The sequence below is a fragment of the Toxotes jaculatrix genome, chromosome 7 (genome assembly GCF_017976425.1).
Source record: "Toxotes jaculatrix isolate fToxJac2 chromosome 7, fToxJac2.pri, whole genome shotgun sequence".
NCBI lineage: Eukaryota > Metazoa > Chordata > Actinopteri > Toxotidae > Toxotes > Toxotes jaculatrix.
Genome location: NC_054400.1, coordinates 26,148,036 through 26,171,608, shown reverse-complemented (window position 1 = coordinate 26,171,608; position 23,573 = coordinate 26,148,036). Strand labels below are relative to the sequence as shown.

General features: G+C 40.4%; 4 protein-coding genes across 7 annotated transcripts in view; 2 read left to right on the top strand and 2 right to left on the bottom strand.

The window, feature by feature from the left end:
* pnpla7b (patatin-like phospholipase domain containing 7b) overlaps positions 1-3,156 on the bottom strand; it is a 57,463-nt gene extending 54,307 nt beyond the window's left edge. Inside the window, exons 1-5 of one of the 2 annotated variants that reach the window (XM_041041869.1) lie at positions 3,103-3,156; positions 2,301-2,344; positions 1,891-1,965; positions 1,570-1,657; positions 1,227-1,306 (exon numbers count right to left, since the gene is read on the bottom strand). In XM_041041869.1, coding sequence (XP_040897803.1) covers positions 1,227-1,306; positions 1,570-1,657; positions 1,891-1,965; positions 2,301-2,342 — 285 coding nt within the window. In that variant the 5' untranslated portion in view covers positions 2,343-2,344; positions 3,103-3,156. The other variant, XM_041041868.1, reaches the window with a different exon arrangement.
* A 347-nt stretch (positions 3,157-3,503) lies between these two features.
* On the top strand, positions 3,504-4,920 carry mrpl41 (mitochondrial ribosomal protein L41). The gene is made up of 2 exons (XM_041042877.1): positions 3,504-3,557; positions 4,059-4,920. Exon 2 carries the CDS (start codon positions 4,097-4,099, stop codon positions 4,502-4,504), a length of 408 nt encoding a protein of 135 aa, XP_040898811.1. The 5' UTR covers positions 3,504-3,557; positions 4,059-4,096; the 3' UTR covers positions 4,505-4,920.
* On the bottom strand, positions 4,816-10,063 carry dph7 (diphthamide biosynthesis 7). 2 transcript variants are annotated; one of them, XM_041042875.1, is made up of 10 exons: positions 10,005-10,063; positions 9,515-9,687; positions 8,646-8,779; positions 8,478-8,565; positions 7,647-7,741; positions 7,367-7,527; positions 6,837-6,909; positions 6,694-6,759; positions 6,383-6,555; positions 4,816-6,045 (listed from the first exon to the last, which is right to left on the bottom strand). In XM_041042875.1, the coding sequence occupies exons 2-10, from the start codon at positions 9,644-9,646 to the stop codon at positions 5,636-5,638; spliced, it is 1,332 nt and encodes a 443-aa protein (XP_040898809.1). In that variant the 5' UTR covers positions 9,647-9,687; positions 10,005-10,063; the 3' UTR covers positions 4,816-5,635. The 2 variants fall into 2 exon arrangements, with proteins under 2 accessions (XP_040898809.1, XP_040898810.1); XM_041042876.1 differs by having other exon boundaries at positions 7,367-7,524.
* A 6,886-nt stretch (positions 10,064-16,949) lies between these two features.
* On the top strand, positions 16,950-23,274 carry LOC121184916 (leukocyte surface antigen CD53-like). 2 transcript variants are annotated; one of them, XM_041042843.1, is made up of 8 exons: positions 16,950-17,097; positions 17,912-17,996; positions 18,805-18,993; positions 20,543-20,617; positions 20,716-20,814; positions 20,944-21,048; positions 21,184-21,267; positions 22,363-23,274. In XM_041042843.1, the coding sequence occupies exons 2-8, from the start codon at positions 17,934-17,936 to the stop codon at positions 22,432-22,434; spliced, it is 687 nt and encodes a 228-aa protein (XP_040898777.1). In that variant the 5' UTR covers positions 16,950-17,097; positions 17,912-17,933; the 3' UTR covers positions 22,435-23,274. The 2 variants fall into 2 exon arrangements, with proteins under 2 accessions (XP_040898777.1, XP_040898779.1); XM_041042845.1 differs by having other exon boundaries at positions 21,184-21,287; positions 21,594-22,411.
* The last annotated feature ends 299 nt before the right edge of the window (positions 23,275-23,573 follow it).

Genomic DNA, 23,573 nt, shown 5'->3' with positions numbered 1-23,573 from the left:
ACGTAAGGAAAACAAAATGTTTCTGATAATAATAAAAAATACTAATTCCACTAATATCAGACATTTGAATGTACTGAAGGTATTTGTGCCCCGCAAGCAACAGGTACCATAATAACAACTGGCCAGTTCTGCCATGAAACCTGGTGTGAATATTAATGATCCCATGAGGATGATCTCTAATTAATTATGTAATTATTTCAAATCCTTCTTACTGTGTGTCTGTTATTTTGCCTTGTGTTTTTTGCTGTTAAAGGTGCTCTATAAAATTACTCCCTCTAGCACCAACATCAGGCCAAAGTTCCTCTGCCTCATCATAAATAGCAAAGGCAGATAGCCATGAAAGGAACAGTTAATCTGGTTGGACTCACGCTGCCGCCTGATGGTTCTCCTCCTGATATAACTTTTAGACCAGAGGCACCTTAACATGAATCACAATGTATGAAAATGCAATGAAAAAGAGAATATGCACGGGTCCAGGGGAGAATGAAAGGAGGTGCAGTAACAAAGTGAGTGATGGGAGCAGCAGGTCTGTGTCTGACAGAGCTGAATTCAGTCTTCACTCTTGTTTCCAGTCAGTGTAAAGAGGATCATGGTCCTACCAGAGCTTCTCAGGGCCTTAAAGAGAAGATTTATTTAGGATCCCTCTCTTCTCTGTCTGCTGTTTTCAGCCTTCCTACATTTGCCTAATGTCAGTTCAGTGTGTGTGGTCCAGAAAAAGTAAGTGTATGTAACATTACTTATCAATTCAGAGTTTGTGTGATGGTAACATCCTGTTCCGAGGTGGACACAGTGGTCAGACACTGTACAACAGGCCTAAAGTTACTTTAAAGTGAGCACTAAGTAAGCCTAACTCAGTGCTCAGCACTGTCTGTCACTCCCTGTAAAGTTATTATTGGACATTTACACTGTGTGATACAGAAGGAGGAGCTAAACAATCGCCGTATGATATTTGCATATGGTCTTAAACTTACAGTGTAAACAGGTATGGTGCAGGTGCTCTGTCAGCACCATGCTCTGATCTACTACGTGAAGAGTCACAGAGCTGAGCATCAGTAAAAAGCCACTGATCCTTTGGTGTTTTGAAGGTACTTTCTGACTCCTTTAAGACTTAATATCCATATTTATTTTAAAAATCCATGAGTTAAACAGGGGTCCTTTGTAAAATGTGTAGTATGTGTAGAGACACTGACACAAACACAGAGCGGGATGTTTCAGAAGACACTGACCTTTCTCATGATCTTCCGGCCGTAAAACATCACCTTGTCTCTCTTCCTGAAGCGATAATGAGGAACACCAGCCTCCTCCCCTGAAACACACCAGTTATCCTCCATAAGAGCATTTCCAATCTACTGCATGAATCAGTCCTTGATTCTCAGACTCACGCTGTAAATCTGCTCTGATTAAATCACCCCTCCGTTTCAGGAGATTTTCATTTCTGAGAATAACAAAATTCATGCACAACCATCACTTAAAATCCCTTGTGATGTATAAACAGTGTATTTGGGTGTATTTTTAGACATTAATGGCCTCTGAAACGGAACAGGATGTACAGTGGTGCAGGGCACTGACTTGACAGCTTGTATTTTCTGTAAAGAAGGAACACGACAACTCCAACGACTGATATCGCTGTCACAGCTCCAATCAGCACAGCCGTCCACTGCAAGAAAACCAGACAAAATACTCAAAACATCTGAATTAGAGGTAAACAGAACAGTTCTTTAACTAAAAAAGTTGACCCATACCTGACACCAGAACCCTCTCTTTTATTCTAATCTTCCACCTGATACTCAGCTGTCTTCTTTTTTTTTACTAACTACATTCCTTACAACAAAAACAGCCATTGCATGTCCCAGTCAAATGATTAGTCAGAGACTGACAGTGGGCAGTTACCACATTGACTTCTGTCCTTTCTTCCACAAACTGCTGCATCCTGGCCTTGATCTCACTGCCCAGAGGAACCAGGCTCTGAAACATTGAGCAGAGAAACAGCACTGAGGGAGTGGCATCAACTCGACACGTGTTACCCTGTATTAATGAGTGTACGAGCAATCAGAGCAGAACAAGGACTGGGACAGCAGTGCAGATCATATGACAAAACAACTTGATCTTTCTTTAGCATTTCAAAAAGATAAAATTACCATATATGTTTAACTAATAATAATGTGAAATTAAACCCATTAAGCATAGCAGGATATTTGTAATGCATTTGTCATGCATTTTCATGGAGAAATACACATTTGGGTTATGGATGTGGAACTTTACTTTCAGACAATGAAAAGCAATGCTGAGGAATGACATACTGGATATATACTGCAGCTCTCCTCTTCATCGCTGTCCTCCATACCTGTTTACAATGATAATGCAGCACTAAAAAACAAAGGCAGCCTCTGACAGTGTAAAGAAAATGTAATCAGCACTTATTAAACAAAGAACAGTGACAAGTCATATGGTATTTAAACCCTAAAAAAATCAGTGGTAAAATGGGACTGTGCACTGATGAAGCCTGTGTGGTGATACATTAATAACAGCTCGGGACTCGAACTCTCGACCCGAGCTGTCATGCCTTGCTTGCAGAGCTGGAGAACAGGTCGCAGAGCAAAAGGTTTCTGAAATCTGGGTTAAAGACCACATACTCTACTCAGGAGGTCACAAGCTCAGTGTTTGTAACCAGACACTCTGCCCTGCAACGCTGCTACTCTCCAAGCTGGCTCCACGCACAGACGGTAAATGAAATGACAGATATTTAAAAAGACTTTGACAATAACAAAGAGCACAGCGAGTGCTGGCCAGATTTAAATGCAACTCGCAGTTGTACAGTCTCATATTTATCTATACCTGACACTTAAAGAGTACGTGGTAAATTTAATGTCAAAATCGGCGAACATTACACTTCATATTGTTAGATGCAGTTCTCACTGAATCTATGCGCGGACTCCGCTTCTGTGGCTTCGATCCGCTACACAACAAAAGGACAATCACATGCAAGACGAAGCCTCCGCGGACGAGTCTGCACTGACTGAGTCTGCAAGAAACACGAACCGACAAACACACCTTCAGCTAACCGTGTCCGATTAAACTGGCCAAACTGTTTTTCCCACGTACCTTTCTTGTGTCAAAGTTTTTGTGTACACATTGCCGTATAATAGCGTAAAGGCTGTCCGATGAATTCAATGTGAATGTCCGGTTATTCATCAAAGTAAACCCCCTAACGATGAAAATGCAGGGGCGATAGCGATAGGATGTAAGTATAGCTTGTATTTTAAGAGAATATAGGAGGAAATTCAATTGCTTGCTTAGTGATGCAAGGTATTTAAACTTTTAAGGGGAACATTTTTAAAGAACTTGATACGTTTTTGCTTCGCCAGGCATTTATTTTGAAGGGCAATTCGTCTGTTTTCTGGGTAACGCTGGCAAACTTGACACGCCCCAATCACAGACAGGCAAGTGCAAGTATCTTTGATTTTAATTGGTGGGCCGTGGTCTGTTTCGGCCAATCACAGAACAGTTCATTGGACAGTTAGACACATTTCTTGCAGCGGACCAACAGTGTGCTCAAGGTGAGATGAGTCGAATTTTTGTAATAAATTAGAAACTTAAGGGCAATTTTAAATGATAAACTTTAAACGGTGTGTGTCATTTTAGTGTAAATCTGTATTTAGCCCGTCGGCGCATGTTTCATTAGTATTAATCGGTTAGTAAGTTATCGTTAGCTAGCTAGTACGTGAGATAAGCGTATACCATAGGCAGCACAGCTCAGGTTTTCTAAGGTTTTCATTACTTTGTCATTTCCTCTTCTTGGGGAACAGTGTGGTAATAAATAACCATTAATCAATTCAGTAAACGGTAACAATCGTCTCCTTTAACTCTCGTTGAAGATGGTGGTTTCTTCTTAGGACTCCTTTAATGTCCGGGTTGACATGTCATTAGTTAAGAGAAACGAGGCGACTAGACACAGGCTGTCAGGCTGGCGGAAAAGTCTCTACTCTCAGGGGTTGTACTTGATGCAGTTTTCATTAGGGAACATGAGTAAAACTCTGTTTTATTTACCTTCTCCGCAGGTTTTCTCTGTTCTGGAAGGAGGAAACGCTGTGGCACCATGGGTGTGTTATCCACTCTGATGAGGGGTCTGGTGAGAGGAGCGGACCGGATGTCTGAGTTCACCAGCAAGCGTGGATCAAGGACTCATAATAAAGGCAGGGGTGCAAGGCCCACCGGACTGAGGCTCGCAAGCAGAAAGTTTGTGTCCTTAAGGGCCATGATTCCTGAGTTTGTGGTGCCTCACCTGGAGGGATTCAAACTCAAACCCTACGTCTCCTATCGCTCTCCTAGAGGAACAGAGCCTCCACTCACAGCACAGAGTTTGTTTGAGGAGCTGGTGGCCCCTCAGATCAAGAAGGACATTGAAGACGGCACTTTCAGCAAAGAACAGCTGGAGAAGTATGGATATGAACCCACACAGGCAGGGAAGCTCTTCAAACTGTATCCCAAGAACTATGTGCGTTAAAGACACACTCACGGTGTAGTGTATTTACAGGGAAAGATACAGACTGCTGATTAATTGGAGGCTGAAAGCTACAGACCAACTGACATGACGCACTGAGGAGAATCATCACACACAGGATTGTATTTTATGTTTAGAAAATCAATTTTCTACAAGTGGCTGACTTTTCTGTTACCTAGTGATCAGACAAAATATACCTGAAGGTCCATGATCCATGTGGCAGGATTGTTCATTGATTATTGTAAACATTAGTCGGACAGTTTGAGCTGATCATCATTTACATGTCAAAACTATTACTAAACCAGGAGTTCCCATGTGGGTTAACAATAAATTATGACACAGAGATGAATGTTCTGAGGCTGATAGTCCTTTTTTTTTTTTTTTTTTTTGCTTTTTTTGTGTTCAAGTAAAGATATTAACAGTGAAAGTAGAAGTTGTCAATGTAATTTTATTGGTCAGAAAATGTCATGGACGTTCTGTGGTGAAGTTTACAAAATCATCATATGGTGAAGGTCACCACCTCAGATTTCTGGGTAGCAGCACAGAGGCTGGCATCACACTTGACAAATAAAAAAGGGGGTTCTCCAGAGGAGGTTCACTACAAGGGAGCCTTAATAGCAGCCTTCACCCTGCCTGTTTGGACTAAAATCACATCATCAAGCATAAATCCTGTCAAAATGTCATTCACACTTCACTGAATCCAGGAGCACTAAGTTCCTAGAAGGCCAGAGGCTTACAAATGAAGAGAATGTCCTTTGGTGCTCAATAAAATCTTCAGAAACATTCACACAGACAGTATGGGTCCCTGCTTCATGTGTTAAAAGCTGATGCTGGTCTTCAAACGAGGTGTTACTGTGTTTCTTTAACAAAATCACAAAATGCTTAAAAAAGCTATAACAAAGGGAAGGATCGTGGATGAACGGTTATACTGATCTTCATGTGTAAATATAAGTTTATAAAAATCAGTGTAGTTATGAAAATATAGGGTTTTGTTAACTGCACATTCTGTGATATGGTATTCCAAAGTGAAGGGGACTTAATAACAGTGTGTCACGCGCACGTCATAGCTGGGCTGTATATTCTGCTGTACTTTGGTTCATATTTGATAGAACATGTTTCTATAGTGTCATCTGGTCAACACTGCTGTGATTCCTGTTGAGCCTCATCTGGATTCCAGTCCCAGCGCCACACATGGAGCATATGGTCATAGAATGAGCAGCTTGCGAGCAGACAGGACAATGAGGGGGCATCGTGGTCAGGGCTGAGGACGGGGCCTGCAGTAGGGTTGGTAGACGGCGCCGCAACACCCTCTGGGATGTATCGTCCAGCATCATCCTCCAGGGAAGTGTCAAAGCTGGCAGTGGGAGATTCATACTGAATCCTTAAGTGTCCTCTGCTTTCTGTGAGGCTTTCCTTTGGTTCTGCAGCAGGAGGGGAGCAAGGAGCAGGTTTCTCCAGGGACAGCCGGGACCAGTCAGCTCCATACGCAAGGGAGTTGTGGAGGATGTAGGAGGCGACAATGGGACAAGCTCCCCCACTGCCCTCTGGACAATGAGAGGAAAACATCATGGTTACAGAGAAACTCCATGATAACTGTTTCAGCAGAACATTACAGTCCAGACCATGGGTATTTGGACATTTGCACATTTTTAGTTTTTCAGACTCTGAGCTTCAGCACATTCAAGCTAAAATAAAATAATGGATGAGTGCTCATTAAACTCTCAGCTTTAATTTGCACAACTTTACATCAATATTGAAAGATCTGTGTGGGACATGTAACCCTTTTAGCACATAGGGCCCAAATTGCAGGGGTTCAAATGCAATGTGTGTTGGCCTGGACACTAAATGTTAGTTTGCTAAAATCATCTCTTTCATACTGACCTAGGGCCTGCTGGCAGTGAAGGATATGGAAGTCATTGTGCATGCAGGCTGCCAGCAGCAGGTGCTGATGGGTTGGATGCCACTTCAGCCTCCACACTCCACCACCCATCGCGCTCTCACTGAGAGGCTGCCGCATGTTTCTGCCGTCCCACAGCAAAACCTGCTCATCATAGCTGCAGAAAGAAAAGCAATAACAAATGACTTACAGATAATTACAGCAGGCCGAGAACAGCAGAGGCAACGGTAGTAAACAGCAGTCACAATCATACAATTCTCACACAATGCCACATATAGTTCATTGGGATATTCACCTGCCTGTAGCCAGGATGTGTTCTCGATGTGGGTTGCTCTGAATACTGCACACACCCATTGAGTGCCTTCAAGAGAACAGATCAGAAATTGTCACTGTCCTTTGCCTAAATGGACAGTCCAAATGAATCGCATCAGTACTCACCTTTTACTGGTCCAAGTGGGACAGGATGGGCCCACCCTGAGATCCCAGCCTTTAAGTTTGCAGTCATCACCACCTGTTAAGGAGAGACAATTTATATGCTGATCGACATGAGCTCACAAACTAGTTATGAAAAATGAAGAAACTGTTTATTTATTTGTCACTCCAACATAAATACTGCATGAAGACAATGATATGAATACAGGGTTCAAGGTGGTTAATTGAAGTTAATGTATAAAAGTTTTAAGTTAAGTCGTATTAAGTTAATATAAACTAGACTGCTTTTGATTTGTTTCCATTTCTGATGTGAGTGCTCACTGTTGTTATATTATTTTTGTATTCAGTCAAGGTGGCTGTCACTGCTTATACTAATTACCCAGTTTCCCAGTTTCCCTGTTTTATTCCACTATTACTTTTGGCTGACCATACAATAGATATACACACGACATACAGTGAGTAAATCTAATACACTCACAGGCACATGAAGAAAAGAGGTGGGGGAGGTGAGAGCCTATGATTTTAATGGGTGTTACCAGAGTAAACCAGCTGTGTATCCCAGTATGAGAAAGCTGAGATCCAGGCCTCAAAGTCATGGGCTTTCCACTGTGACAGAGTTGTCAGAGAGCTTTCAGCCAGAGAGAGCACACTGACACAGCCTGCAGAGTCGCTGCACACCACCCGCACATCACTGCTGCTGACACACACAGGGGGTAACCGACATGACCACAGAGACCTCTGCACACAATTTAATACTGTTAAATGGAAAAATAGAGCAGTAGTTGTTCTGATTCTGGACCATGCAGAGTATCTCACCTGTCCATTCTACCTGTGGACCAATCTAATGACAGAGCCAGCCGCTCTGCTCCCACCTCCAAACTGCTCAGAGGCTGCAGACTGCAGCTGCCTTCCTACTGGATACACACATTCATGAGTGCAGACCACCACAACAGTCACACCAAGTACACTTTAAAATCCACAGCCAAACCTCATCACTTTAAGCTACCAGGCCACCGATCATTTATTTAAAGTAAGTTAATACAACAGCTCTGCATTAAATCCTAAGTCTATGAATCTTATTACTGACTTACCATCTAGAAACTGTGTCAGAGAGGAGCTGATTAAAGTCTAATAGGACAGAATTATGTTAGAGGGTGTTTGTCCCTTTAAAACAACTTCTCAGTGCCTATAATGTAATGTAGTTGAGTACAAACCACAAACTCCAGCCTGCAAAACGACTAACATTTATCCAATCAGCACCTCTCTGAGAGGCGAAACACACTCAGTGATACAGTATATGCTGTATTTATTTGCATTTATTATTTTATTCATTGCAGGTCTGTTGTGTTAAGCCATTTCTATATATACTATATACAATATATATAATTTTCTAAATATACTATAGAGGCAAAGCCAAAAAGGCTGCTTATTCAAGATTCTCTACTTATAAGACAATGGCACATCTGGACTTATAGTGGCAGCAAAGGCTGCTTTCAACTTATAAATCCCAGTTTTGATCTTAGTGGCTGATGCATGTACGCAGTGACCATGAGAGAAAGATTGTACATGCTGACTCTGTGAACAAACATCAGCTAAATGCTGAAAAGGCATCAGTGGGTGTGATTCTTCTGATGTCACATTTCTCACCTGACTGTCTGACAGCGTGTACAGCTGCAGCTCCCCTGTAGCAGCTGCTGTTCCCAGCACTGCCTTCTCTGACACCAGCACATGGCACCTGAGAACATGCAAAAGAGCCAATAAGAAGGAAACAAACAGCGACAACAACGGCCACGCTGGTGAAACCTGATTTCTTACCATTTCATATCTAAAATGGCCGCTGTGTCCAAGCGCTGCAGCTCAGTGAGAGGAGGACTCATCGATCCCCCTCGCTCAAAGTTAAAAAGGTACAAACGACCAGTCCGGCTTGGGGTGACATCCTCTACCCCTGCCTACAGGAAAAATGCAAAAGTGGCGTACATCAGTCAGCAGTAGGACACCAGCAGGAGCATGAATAACTGTACCTTTTATTGCTGCATAAATTAAAGTCACAAAAACTTAGGCTGCACTATTAAAATGTAAGATAACTTCTTGTTTGCAATGAACATCACAATTCAGAACAATTTAAACATTTAGAAATATTCAGCTCTTACTCCCACAGACAGCTGTCTACCACACTCACTGTACAGGCTGGGTGAACGGTATAAACCAACTAAAACTTTAACATTTTACTGAATTACAGGGCTGATTGATGAATCGACTAGTTGTACTTTAATGGTATATTAGCCCAAAGTAAGAGATTGTCAAGCTTCCACAAACCAACCAAGACAGAGTGCACCCAAAGTTTTCAAGGCCCTGGGGTCACTGTTCACTTCACCTGTTGGTAAAGTAGTATTCTACTACCTAAAAATGAGGTACGCACTAAAGCACCGTAGTTATCGTTACAAATACAGTGTGCTCCAAATAAAACCAAAACAATTGTACTGCACAGTGAATTTAAGTTTTCCTGCGGATATTAACGATTTCTTAAAAAGTTTGAAGACTGATAATAAGGGCAACTAAACATGCATTTTAACTGCAATATGAATGTAAAATAACTACACTGGTGTTAATTAGTACAAGGCTCTGTCCACTTGACAGGTACTGGATGTACCGGGACAGTTGGCACTGTTCGTATGTAATCTCACCCCCTTCTGTAGCTGATATGTCCCGCAGGCCAGGATGTTGTGGCTCGGTGAAACAGGACACCACTCCACCGTGTCAGCACTCTGCTCCGTGTCAAACACTTGTAGGCTGCGGGTCCTCGACTTCCAAGCCATGACCGCCCGCTCTGCATAACATTACCCTGCTGGTGCAGTGGCTAAAAGCAAAATGAACACGTCTCAATTGCAGACTCAAAAGAAAAACAACTCTGATAAGTCTACAGGAAGTACGTTATTCCTCAAGTAATACTGTTTAGCTAACTTTCCCTAGGCTAACTGAGCTAACTAAATTTGTTTGGTAGCTAGCTAGCAAGCTATAATTAAGTCAGTGCAGTCTCACGCAACGCAAACTGACAACAGCAGACCCTTCAGAGAGTGAACAGTTATTCTGTAGGTGAATGAAAACTCTTAAGTCAAACTAATGTTTGTTTAATACTGAACATACACACAACTAAGCACTATCAACAAAACTCACATGTAAGTCAGCCCAGCGGACAGTTCCCAAGGCTGGGGAGTAGTGACGCAAGGTCACATGACCAACCAGCGTCTACGTCATGAACGAGCGGGCAGTCAGCGTCGGCACCCTCTTCATGGTTCACTATAATGGAGATTACTTTGTGTTAATTCTCTTCAAGTTTTGTATTCAATACAATCACAAACATATATGAATGACCGTGACAGCACATTCCAGATGATGGAAATGTAACGCTTCATCTATATCGTCTATGTCCTTATCCTTAATAATTTATAGTAATTTAAAATCAATATGTATACACATTGTGGTGGCCATTTTATTATATCACTATAAACAGGAGAAACAAGAACCACTGTAAATATGTTCCACTGTATTTCACAATGTAAATACATTAAATTAGCTTATTATTGGTGTAACTCAAAGATCCACATACAGGCACCCCGTAGAGATAGGACATGGTGGCACCTGCTCTTTGCAGAGTTCAGAGATTCCTTCAGTGCCCATACTACTGCTGCTGCAATTACTAACGCTACTCTAAGTATTTAACTGCAGTCAGAAGGTAGGCAAATGAATATAATTAATCAAATGAAAAAAAATTGACGGCGGTGATAACAATTATTTATAAAGATGATGTGCATTAAATGGAATAATTGTGACAATATCGTATTCAAAATTAACAAAACAACTGTATCCATAATATATAATTGTATCAATAATTATATTAATAATGTCAGTGTTATTAACTGGTTTCACAGAACATTGCAGTGTAATCTTGGGTCCAGCTGTCGCCTCTATACAGTTCAACAATAATTATAATAAAAGTCTTAAAGGTTTTTACAGCTTTTTCGGAATTTAAATTTAGTTGGGCTTAGAGATAACATTTCATATTAAAAGTCATGCAAATCTATGAACAAAGTTGCTTTTAATACAAAAACGATAGAAAAGATCTCCACACACTGCTGATGATCCTGCAGCATGATTTTTTTTAATGCCAAAAATCTGAACTGGCATTTTCCCATGAGAGATGTAGGCTGTGTGATGTAGAATGCATCTAATTTTCATCATTATATCCTAAAATAATTTGTATGTCTTTCTGTATATTATAGAATTTTTGGCCTTTGTGTCAGTTTTAATTAAATATCACAGGCCTCTTTAAAGGACCTTATGGTAAATGTATAGTAAAGTGTATGTAATGTAAAGTTAAAACAGGGTGACTAACCCTAACCCACTAACACAGTTGAGTCTTTAGGTATCAGTTCAGTAAATTCTCCATAAATACTGGGATTGTGCTGTAATAAAGAGTAGAAATCAGCAAAATTTCTACTTGAAATTTCTACTTTAGACTCACTACAGTGGGAAAACATCTCAATATGAAGTTAAAGACCTCACACTCAGATGTATGTATTTATATACTTTTCAGTCTCCGTGTGGTTCCTCCTCCTCCCTGGACTGACTGAGGGGAGACCTGAAATAGCCCAAATTGGTCCAAAGATGGCGCTCACATCAAGTTAGTGACAGCTGCAGAGAGCAAACTCTTACTGTCTGCTGGCCAGTTTACATCTATCTTCAAATCAAATGAGCTAAACAGAGAAAAGCAAAAATCATTCACAGCCATAAAGTACTGTACGGTGTTTCCTCTTTTCAGGTGCAGTGATAAAATGGGGTAGTGATAATCACCGCTACAGTTTGTCTCCGTCAGCCTTAACAGCAGTGAATAACACAGTGTAGAAGGTTGGCAGAGTTATTTAAGAGAAAAAACAATGTGGGGTTTCTGTAGCTTGGTGTACATACACCGATCAGCCATGTTACTGATCGCTGTCTCATCACTGGCAAACATTTAGAAACTGATGAAAAACTATGCAGCCCAAAATAGTCTGGCAGAGGTGGTCTGGGTTTGGTTTGAGAGACAAAATGAGCACAGGTGATGTGTTGTTGTGGTGTAGAGATGCAAAGAGGTGAAATGAAACAGAGTGAAACTGCCTGTCTTCCTTAGCTGTCCATTGTCTCCACAGAGCAATCAGTATTATTAACATGAGGAACCCTCCACTGACATGTCAACAATTCCTCTTTCACAGTGAGGGCCTACAACTGTTATTAAACTGCAACACTTTCATTTTAAGGCACATGCAGTGACTGTTGATAATAATAACACATGATGTAATATCAGCGCAGCAGATTTGCAGCGCGGCTAAAAGTCCGATGTGGCAGCTACTGATTACTGACATGTGTTACAGTGTGTGTGGGCACTGTGTCTTCCTGTAGAAGATGTGCTGTCTTTCACAAGTAATATTTTTCAGATAGCACTCAGTGGGATTCAGCTCAGTACCCTATGTGCTCAGTGATGCACCTGAGAATAAGGTGTGTTTTTTTTGCTAATTCTTCTAAACCTTTCCTAATTTTAAATGGCAAGTAAAAGAAATTGAACAGTTAAAAGATATTCTGACTGACCCTCTGATACACACTCCTGCCATCATTTATCACCAGGACTCTTGATGAGGACCTGAGGCTGTCTGGTGCCTGCTCTTGCAGTTTGTAATCTGCCTAGCAAACTTAGACCATTCTCTGCAGAGGCCGACTCAGTCTGATAATGTGTTGTGCTTTGCCTGCCGCTGAAAGGTTTTTTTTTTTTTTTTTTTTTTTTTTTACTAGTTACAGAAATTGACCTCTTAATGTATTTATACAGACGGGCTGTTGTGTGTCTTGGCTTGTTTATCTGCTCCCACACTGACAGGAACTATGAGCAGAAACTGTTTCAGGGCCTCTGCCAAAAATATAAAGTAAACCTGTTGCAAAATAGCTTCAGTGTTTAGTTACCTCTGTAACTGCCTCTGTGCCAAAAGCAGCTTTAACTTATTGTAACATCAGTGGCAGTTGGTGATGTTTATGTTGTTGTTGGCTTATCTGCACGACATGTTAGCTCAGCTTGAATTAAAAAAAAAAAAAAGAAAGAAAGAAAAAGAAAACAAAAAGACAAAACTATTTCTAAATATTATTTAGAGTTACTGTTCCTAAAACATGACATCAACTGTTTAAAATATCAGATACTTGTTCCACAAACAAATTCCACATTTTCAGAAGCCCTCTTCACCTCTGAGACAAAAAGGTGATGAGGGGCAGAGTATACTGGGAGAGGAGGTAATTAGTGTGAGAGCCTTTTACCTGTGACTCATTTCCCCAGGTGAAGACTCAGGATGATGTTTTCTCTCATGCTCTAAAACCAAGGACTCATATCTTAGATACATTGAGTTTGTAGCCAGACTTTGAGCCATTTTCTTGGAAGCACGACATCAGCTCAAATAAAGATTGTGTGGGTTGACCTCAGTATGTTAAAATATCATCTGGAAATGACGTCAGTTTTTGTTCCCAACTTGTACTTAAAAGCCTGTTTATATTCTGACTCTGATGAATCCACTGACTCAGAGACTTGGTAAATATGATGAATAACAGAGAAGCTTGTTTTGTTCTGTATTTTAACTTTGGCCACATACAGTTTTACAGAAACCAAAAAAAGTAGTTTGAATTGAGGTAAAGTTGTAGAAAAAAAAGCATTTGATACTGGGAACCATGAAGTCCTTACAAATAAACCGAAACATTTTAATTTCTCTCAACAAGCTTTACGAAGTATGTTAAAATTAACTGTGTGACATTGCCACTTAATCAAAAGAAACTGGGTGTGGGCCCCTTTGCTCTTCTGCTTATAAATAAATAATCTACTGGAAAGCTTTAAGGAGACTGCCCTATACACATTGTTTTTTCTGTCCTGTTCTTCTTATGCTGATTCTGTTTTATCGTGTTATTAATTTGGATGTTTCAAAATCAGTTTAAAAGCCTAACCAGGGACGGGAGCTGCAAATGGGTTTAAGCCAGAGGCCCTGTATCAATTACATCTTCTGTATTTGGAGATTAATGAAAAGTATTAACAATAATAATAAAAATAATAAAAAATAAGTCAGGGGATCACTGAGGTCAGTGGGATTCATGGTCCACAAAAGTTCATCTATCTAACAGTTGTCAAGATTCAGGCTCAACACAGTGGTGGACCAGCAGACTGACATTTCCATCCCTGGAGCCCTGCTGCTAGGATGGCTAAAAATAAGAGCCTGAAGCATGTCAGTTTTGTTCAACGTTAACATTTCTAGATTATTCTTGGATCCAAATTTGACGCTGCACACTGAGAGGTTGTGTATTTTCTGACAAAGCCTGCAAAAAGACTGAAACAATAGAAAATCATAATGAAATAATCTGTAATGTACAGAGTTTCACTTATTGATTCCTGTACAGAGAAACTGCATTAAATCCTTGTAACTGGAATTGTAACTGGTCCCAGATCTGCTATAAAGTCTCCACACGTCTGGTTTCAGGATTTCCACTAATGTTTGGAACCTGGCTGCAGGGAGAGTGTGAGGTAGGTTCAGCAGCCGACACTGAAGTAGCTTAGGTCTCATTCACTGACTGCATTTCATTGACGAGTCGCCCTTTCAAGTGTTTAACATTTGCTATGTCGCAGAGCCGAAGGTTTTTGAATGTTTGGTCCAGGACGGTGCTGACAGCGAGACCATAAACAGTTTCAGTACCTTTGAAACGGTGTTGGCACTGCGCTCACAGCTCAGCAGCGTTTCTCTAAGAAGCAGCGACACATGACAGAAGCATGAAACGTGTTTCTCAGCTCACACCTTTCTTGTTGCTTCTTCAAAGGTTCACAGAGACTGACCATCTTCCTCACTTCCTCACAGTGAGCTCTTTCCAAGAAGACTCCTCCTCCTCCTGGATGTGAGGTAAATCAGGAAGAGTGACTAAGTGACTTGACTGAGTCTTTTACCACTGGAGAATAAGCCCAACCTGCTTTGTGCACTGCAGTAACCGTGTTAGTGACTGAAGCCTGAACTTTCAGTTCTGTCCCTTTCCTCTCTGAGTCTTTTTACTTCTGGGCAAACGTAGTCATCACTGTGTTGTCCAGCAAAACTACAGGTTTCCAGGACAAATGCTATAGCCTACCATTCAGAGTTACACAAAAAGGTCATTTTGTTCAGCTGTGTGTCAAATAAGTAATTAAATATCACATTTCAGTGGGCTGAAGATATGATCTGAATGTCTGAATATCGTATATATTTTTAATCGGTCTGCTAAAGTAACAGCTGATGTGAATTTCACTAATGTACCTGGATCTTCCTTGGCTCTGAAGAGACTCTGTGTTCTCTGTCCCTGTGTCAAACTCAACATGCACAACATCTGTTTGTAAATTTAGCCTCTTTCCTGTTATTTTGTATTTGCTTGTGTAACTGTGTTTTGTATTTGTTGCTGCCTTTTTTGGCCAGGACTCCCTCGAAAAAGAGGTTCTTAACCTCACTGGGATTTTCCTGGTTAAATAAAGATTAAATTTTAAAAAAAAAATAGTCTGACAGTCATTTCCCTCCTCCTCCCTCTTTTTATGTTTCAGCTCAGAGTTCTCCTTTTTGTGACTTTGTAAATGTTGTAAATTGGTGTTGCAACAGCAGTGAGTAGCCTTCTTACAGACATCACAGTTCACAATGTTTTCGTTTACAGCTGTATAATAGCTCCACATGATGCTCCTCTTCAGTTCAGCCATCACTGCATTCATGTGTCGGGTTGCCACCTGTGGTCAGGGTGTGTCTGCATAAGTTCACAACAACGGCAGTGGAGAAGCAAAGACTGCATGCACCTATATGTGTGTTCACGACTACAGAGCATTGTCTGCACAGACTGAAAGTGACACTGAGTGTGTCCAAGCTTGGGGACATATATGTCTGGTTTGCACTGTTTAAAAATGTAAGTCAATACAGTGAAGGTGAAGTCTGTGTCTTCTCTTCATCCTTCTCCTGCTACTATTCTCCTTGTTCAAGGGCACAAAAAATCCATGGACCCAACCTGCCTTGTGTCAACAGTCCAGGCTGCTGCTGGTGGTGGTGGTGGTGGTGGTGTGATGGTGTGGGGAATGTTTTCTTGGTTCACTTTGGGCCTTAATACCAATCAGTCATGGTCTGAATGTCACAGTGTGTCTGAGTATTGTTGCTGACCATGTTCATCCCTTCATGGCCACAGTTCACCATCTTCTAATGGCTACTTCCAGCAGGATAATGCTCCATGTCACAAAGATAAAGTCGTCTCAGACTCACTCACTGGTTTCATGAACATGAGAGTGAGTTCAGTGAACTTCAGTGGCCTCCACAGTTTCCAGACCGGAGGGTGAGATTGGAGGGTTGCTGGTTTGATCCCTTGGATATGGGTGGTGGTGAAGGAGATGCGCCTTCCCCTTCTGTACTTTGACTTAAGAAGGATTTTAAATGCCGGACTTTTACTTGTAAAGGAGTACTTGATTTTAGTACTTTTACTTGAATAAAACATTTGAGCAGCAGTGACTGAACACAACTTCTTTAACTGCAGAGTAAATAGTAACTTTAGAAGTCAGATAAATATACTTAAAATTACTGTCTTTCCCCTCTGACTTCAATATACACAACTTACTACTACTACTTACTTCAGTATACACAAATACATTTATACACACATTTTAAAACAGATTTTAGAACATACAGTCCACAGGCCTCTCTGCTCTATACCCCACACAAATATTTCACTACTGACCCTCAGACAAAGCACAATCTTAAACATCCAGTCACGCTCCATGAGGTTTGGATGGATTTCTATTTCAAATGTTATTTTCAACTGTTCTTTCTACTAATTTGAGGTTATATGATGAACAAACAAACATTTTGCTTTTGAATAAATCTCATATTAATAAGGTTTTTCAACATTACAGCTGCCAACAGCTGCTGGCCCGTTTTAGTTTTAGTTTGTTTCTGTAAATTCTGAATCTTGTCTAAATATAAGCAGTGTGTCACAGACATACGTCGTCTGTCTCTTCTACTTTTATTTTTGTTTGTCCCACACTGCACTTTCTCAGTCATAGATTTTCCGTGTTACTAATATAGCGAAAGAGGAAGTGAGCAGGGCTTCTGAAAGCCCCAAGAAGAACGCCATAGTCCATAGCACTGTGAGAAGGGGAAGTGTAAGCAGCAAAGTTTGACAAGCACAAGTCTGAAAACAGCAACAAAGAGATTATTCTTCCAAGCAGGTAAGACCTAAACTTTATTTCTTGACCTTTATTTGTCTCTTTTTGTCCTTGATTTGTCTTAGATTCGTCTTTATTGTATAAAAACATGTTGACACTGACATGTCTCCGTCGAAAAAAAAATAAATTCACCTGAAAAAGAAGCTTAAAAACAAAAACAATTAAAATGAATCCAACATGGTCAGTCATCTATGTTGAAGTATCAACATATAAAACTACTTAATTGAAAAATGAGCTGTAGTTTAGTAACTTAACTAACTCTAGTAACACTTTAAAAATAATGAATATGACCATAATTCTACTTATTTCTGACATCATTTATTCAGCTTTCTCACAGCAAAGACAAATTATGAATAGATCAATTTAAGCACATTTAATGTTTTAAATATATATGCTTTGATAATTAGTTAAAGGTAATTACCTTGAAAAAAATCATTTTGTATTTTGGGGAAGTTGCGGTATTTCCGCAAAACCCTGTGATGTCACCCTGAACATCGCAACTTCAATTTATTCATGTTGTGTTTAAAAGGTATTTGAAATGTACTCTGTAACCTGAAAGGAAACACAGGAAGTGAGATGAGTCAGAATCTCTTCCCTCCAGAGTGACCGTCACGTTTTGTCGATATTAATATGGACACACACACACACACACACACACACACACACACACACACACACACACACACACACACACACACACAGAAACTAACGGCCTAAATAACTTGCTGCTTCAGAGTGTGGATCACATTCACTTCTTCTGTTCATATTCGATGAAATATGAGAATGTGATTGTTTTTGTGTTTGTTTGTTGCTGCAGGTCTGATCAGAGGTGTCGCACCATGGCTCAAGGCTGCCTCAAGTGTTTAAAGTACACCATGTGTGTCGCCAACTTCTTATGTTTCGTACGTATGTCTCCATCCCGCAGCTTCATATTCAGAGATCATCACAGTACATGGTTCAGAATCTAGTTTTATCAACCAGGGGTTTTCTTAAAATTGTGGAAAGATTGTGGTATAGCTCAGCTAATAAGGAATAAAGGGAATTAGGACATGATAATATCAGAACATTTGTAAGCTGTGAACACCACCTGCCTTTGTTAAATGTCTGAAAACTAAATAAATATGTAAAAGGACTGGATACATTGTTTAAATGTCCAGATTCTGCCTCTTGAAGTGATGGAACAAATTCAAACATAGCCAAACCTACTGACAGAGGGAAAAAGTCAGTGGTGGAGTATTTACATCCTTTATCTAAGTTAAAGAATCATCAGTAAAATGGACCTAGAGTATCAGAAGTAACAGTCATTATGAAGAACTATTGATCCTGTCAGTGTTCGATTATTGTCCACATATTTTATAACTGGATTATATTTATGATATGACACATAAGGAGCAGCTGGTTGAGTTGGAGTTAACTTTAACTGAAATACAACACTGTTGTGTAGATGAACGTGTAGCAATGTGTTGTATTTTATACACCGATTTGTTTTGTTAGTAACTTCCTCTGCAAAGTAAATACGGCTATTAAATAAATGTCATGGAGTAAAAATTTCTCTCTGAAACATGGTGAAGTACCTGAGTGACTGTACTACACTCCACCACTGGATTAAAATGCCCTGTAGCAAAGCAGTGAACCACTCAGTGGTGCTAACATGTAATCAGGTAACTAAGACGTAAGCACCTGACTGTGGCGTGTGTTTCCTCCTGTCAGATGTGTGGTGTGGCGGTACTGGGCCTTGGCGTGTACATGATGGTGAATTTCCAGATGGCCGCTCTCATCCCGACCTTGGCCAGCTTCAACATTGCAAACATGCTACTGATCAGTGGCATCGTCATCACCTGCGTGTCCTTCCTGGGATTCCTGGGCGCCCTGAAGGAGAACCGCTGTCTCCTCCTGACGGTACGACACACACACACACACAAACACAGCACCCCTGGGTGCTCCAGCTGGTTGCCTTGTTGTTCTAGTTGTGTGATCTTTGATCATTGTTCAAGCATTTCTAGCTGACACAGCTCAGTGGGACAAACTGATGGGATTTATATAGACTTTATATGTGGTTGAAAGTAGTCCCATTTACAACTGTTGACCATGTGCTCTGTGGATTATCCAGAGTAACTGCAACACAGTCTCTGAAAAGACATATTAAGACATGATTGTTCTGAATGCCATTTGTGTTATTTTTCGGTGTTGTGAACAAACTGCCATTTCATCTCATTTACATTGGGAGGCAGATATTTCACAACCAAAACGTTTCTGCAGGGCTTGATGCTGATACTCTGTAACCCGGGTTAACACGATCTATAAAGCTTGTTCGTAAACATTTGTCATTTCTTACACGTTGGTGGTAACCACAAATACTTTTTACCACCGATGAGTCATGGAGTTTAAAAAAAAAAATCCCCCCACGTGTCAAAGTCAAAGTGGGAGAAACGTTTGACACTTTGTCAAACATGTTTCTGTTTCATATCTACTTCACATATTCTGTATTACTAATAAAACAGCATTTGTTTGTTAAAGGATGATTTAGGGTTTGTTTTTTTTTTCTTACTATCAGTTAAGGTCTCATTGTAGTCTGGGGAAACATGGCAGCATCACAACACCAGAGTCCAACAGGGAAATAGGAACAGGAACAGTCAGATGATCAGACATTTTGTAAACAAGTCACCAGTTTAGCCAGAGGATCTAAACCACTTTATCCAATAATATCTGCTCATTGCACAGGGAAACTTAGTCCTCCTCTGACCTCATATGCTACTCTGTGATGACCATGACGTTTTGTACAGATTCATAGTTCCCAGAGGATGAATCCTACTGACTTAATGATCCCTGACTTTTTGTCTGGTGCCACCATGAAGTTGACATTTTTGGGGGGGTTTTCAGTGAAATGTCTCGACGACTACTGAACGGATTACCACGAAATTTGTTGCAACAATTCACGTGGACTTAACACTAATTAGCGAGTAGATGTTGTCATGGCACAGTTGCCGAGATGTGACCGATCCAGAAAACAAAGGTAATAAAGAGCTGCTTTTTCTGGAGAATTAACATGAGAGAGGACGCCTCTGGTGTGTAAAACTTTACACAGAAAACAACAGGCGTGTGTGTTTTGACATGCATCATACAGTGACAGCTACACTGCTTTGAGAAGCAAACCACTGGTGTCCTGTAAAGGATGAATGTGATCAAAAACTGAGCTTTGTCACATTCTGCCTTTACCTGTTTGCTGCTGTGACAAAAAGTTAGATCGATGTGAACAAGCTAAATTTCTATAGCTCAGTTAAACTGCAACATTTTAAGTAACAGGAACCTAAAACATGGGATCGTGCACAGTGCTGCATCAAGTCAATAGGTTCCTTCATCTCAGTTAACTTGGTAAAAGTGGTGCTGTCATTTAGTTTAACGTAAGTGAAAGAGTAAAAATAACTTTTCAAATGTACTCTGTTGACAGTTTTTCCTGCTGCTGTTCTGTCTGATGCTGGTGGAGCTGACCGCAGCATGCTTGCTACTCATGTACGAAACAGAGGTAGGGCTACATCCACCAGTACTCACATCATATGTTGTGCTCGCAAAGTAAACGCACATAGACTGTGTGTAATCTGCAGATCTCTCCTCACTGTTTAGATAGCTCGCATGGTGGAAGAGGATCTCATCAAGGGTTTGGAAAAAGCCAAAGGAAAGGCTACCAATGCAACGACTGAGTGGGATCTGGTTCAGACGCAGGTGAGTGTGTCAGCGCAGTGTGTATGCTGGCAGCGCACACGCTGTGGTGACGCAGATGACTTTGGTGAGCCATGTGATCTCAGTGTGTTGTTGTGGGATATTTATTTTTCTCTGGATGATTTGTTTCAGCTGGACTGCTGTGGAGTCTATAATGCATCAGACTGGGGAGACACAGTGCCTCAATCATGCTGCCAGGGTTCTTGTGACCCCATTAAGAGAAACTACAGGGAGAAGGTAGACACAGTGTAACCCCCATGAAATTTTATGCTCATATTAACATATTGTAAAGGTCAGAGGTCAGAGTCATAGTCTTGTTATTACATTGGTCTGTTGGTTGCAGTTCATCTCACATTTCTGTTCTGTTTGCAGGGTTGTTTGGGAAAACTGAAGGCCTTGTTTGAAGAAAACTTCCTAACCACTGGAATCTCTGTCATTGTTCTCTGCATTATCGAGGTAAACTGATGGTGGAGGCATTAACCCTGTGAGACCTGAACTATGAAAGAATGGTCAGAAAATTCTAATTTTTCAAATATGAACTCTTTATTTGTCCCTTTGACAAAATGTAAAAAAAAAAAATAAAAAAAAAAAAATTCTAAGTATATTTTTTGTTTGTATCACACATGTCAAAACATTTGGAAAAGTGAGGGGGGTCCACCAGGAGTCAGTATACGAGCATAAGAGTTCATCTAAAAGGGTTAAATGCAAAGTTTATGCTTGATGGTGATGCAATGAGTCCCAGAAATGTGGGTATCATATATGATACGTACGGGCTCACAGGGTTAAAGCATCACTTAAATGTAACCACCAGACTGCTAAGAAAGTAGTTTTTGCTAACTTCTCCATTCAAAATCTAAGCACATGAATGGAGCTTTGGCGCCCTGTGTGGAAACAGTGGCTCCGCAGAGTACTCACTTCGATATGCGAGTCCATAGCAGGCTACACAATATGCCACAGAAGACTAATTTTCCCTAAGTAACTGGTGGAGCCCCAGCCACAGCTGAGAGCAGACTAACTTTGGGACTTACCTTGATCAGGTGGCCAGAAACAAGACTCTGCTCCGAGTCTGCTGGATGTGTACATGGGCAAATGTTTGCTAATGCTTTAGCCTTGGAAGTGTCTGAAATCCCTCGTTCATCAATACACTCCTACCTATATTACAGAAGCAATAGTTCATATTATGGTGTGCCATACATTTTGATTTTGGATATATATTATGATCATTTTTTAGTTGTGTTACATTATTGTGTTTTTGCATTGTTAAAATGCACTGCATTGTGGGAGTTTTAGCAGAAACTAGTGTTCAGGGGTTTTCTTGCTGAGTTTTAAACTCTTTAGTCAGTAATCTTTATCTCCAGAGCAACAGTTACACACATGGACCTTACAGCTTTCATTCTGTATTCTGACTGATTGACAATTTTTGACAAACTTTGCAATTTGGAACGAAGGGCCACAAAACTATAAGAACATGTGCATGCAGAACCATCAGGCAATAAGTTTACCTGTCGTATTTTACAATTCATTTTTTTTTCTTCTTCTTGTTTCTGACAGGTTTTGGGAATGTGTTTCGCCATGACGCTCTTCTGCCACATCAGTAGATCTGGGCTGGGCTACAAGTTATAGACCAGTGTCAGGCAAATAGCAGCGCAGCAGTGGGCCATGTTACACTCAACCAAAACGATTTGTTGCCCACTGAGAGCTGAACAAAAAATGTTTGCCTATTTTATTTTATTTTGTTTTATTTTTTTTCTACTGAGGGTAACAATGTAAATAAGAGTGTGCTGATTTTCTAAGGCAACAGTAAGAGCAGCAGTTTTGTTTATCTGCTGTACTGAGTTTGGGAAACTCATCAATTACATTTGAAGTCTCTTAAATATATTTATGTAAATGAGTGATTTTTGGGGGGATTTTCTAAATGTGCTTTACAGGAACACAAGCTGGTTGTACGTTGTTGCATGGTTAATTCTTAATAGAAATAAAATACAACTGCCAAAACACACACACACACACAAAAAAAAAAAAAAAAACACTGAAAAAAAACAGTTGAGCAGTTAAACCTGATTGATGACCAGTTATAGACCATATTCACTCAACAATATATCTTTTATCTTTGTATTTTAGAGTTAATTGCAGCAGTTCTGTCTTTTTCACATTTTGTTTCATTCGTTTCATTTTTAACTTAAACCTTTTCATGAACTGGCAAATGAAACTAAAAATATTTCATAGGTGGCTCTGGCCATCTGCTCTGGTGAGATAAAGCTGTGTGAAATGAAGGCAGGGCTGTATGACTCGCTTGTTTCCACATTTCTCTTGACAGATCTACACTATATATCAAAGGGAATAATTATGAAAAGGAATTGTTTCTGTAAAACATACAGATCTAGATGTTCTTCTACAAACCTTTCACTGACAACTTTTACAAATCTTGTTATATACCAATAAAGTATTGTTTAAAGTATTAAACCCCACTGTATCCACCATTTTGACTGTGTTCATGATCTCAGATCAGCATTTCCTGTCTTTAGCTTGCAGTTCACTGATCTTTGGTGGAGCCACAAATGTAACCACTTCCTCTTTTGACCATGTTCCACCATCAGCTGGTTCCTCAGTCTGACAGTTGTGTTTCTCTAAATGTCATTATTTACGAGGCAGCTCAGTGTTCAGTGTTCAGTTACCCCCCTGACATGCACGTTTGAGCCTCCCAATTTTTGAGGAACTTTGGAAACAAGTTCCGTCAAGAAACTGACACGAACTCTGAACAT

Coding starts and splice junctions, on each gene's coding strand:
- mrpl41 (XM_041042877.1), top strand. CDS start 4,097: ATGGGTGTGTTATCCACTCTGATGAGGGGTCTGGTGAGAGGAGCGGAC.
- dph7 (XM_041042875.1), bottom strand. CDS start 9,646: ATGGCTTGGAAGTCGAGGACCCGCAGCCTACAAGTGTTTGACACGGAG. Junction 8,566..8,645: donor GCCATTTTAGATATGAAATG/GTAAGAAATCAG, acceptor GCATGTTCTCAG/GTGCCATGTGCTGGTGTCAG. Junction 7,528..7,646: donor TCCACAGGTAGAATGGACAG/GTGAGATACTCT, acceptor TGTGTGTGTCAG/CAGCAGTGATGTGCGGGTGG.
- LOC121184916 (XM_041042843.1), top strand. CDS start 17,934: ATGGCTCAAGGCTGCCTCAAGTGTTTAAAGTACACCATGTGTGTCGCC. Junction 17,997..18,804: donor TCGCCAACTTCTTATGTTTC/GTACGTATGTCT, acceptor TCCTCCTGTCAG/ATGTGTGGTGTGGCGGTACT. Junction 18,994..20,542: donor ACCGCTGTCTCCTCCTGACG/GTACGACACACA, acceptor CTCTGTTGACAG/TTTTTCCTGCTGCTGTTCTG.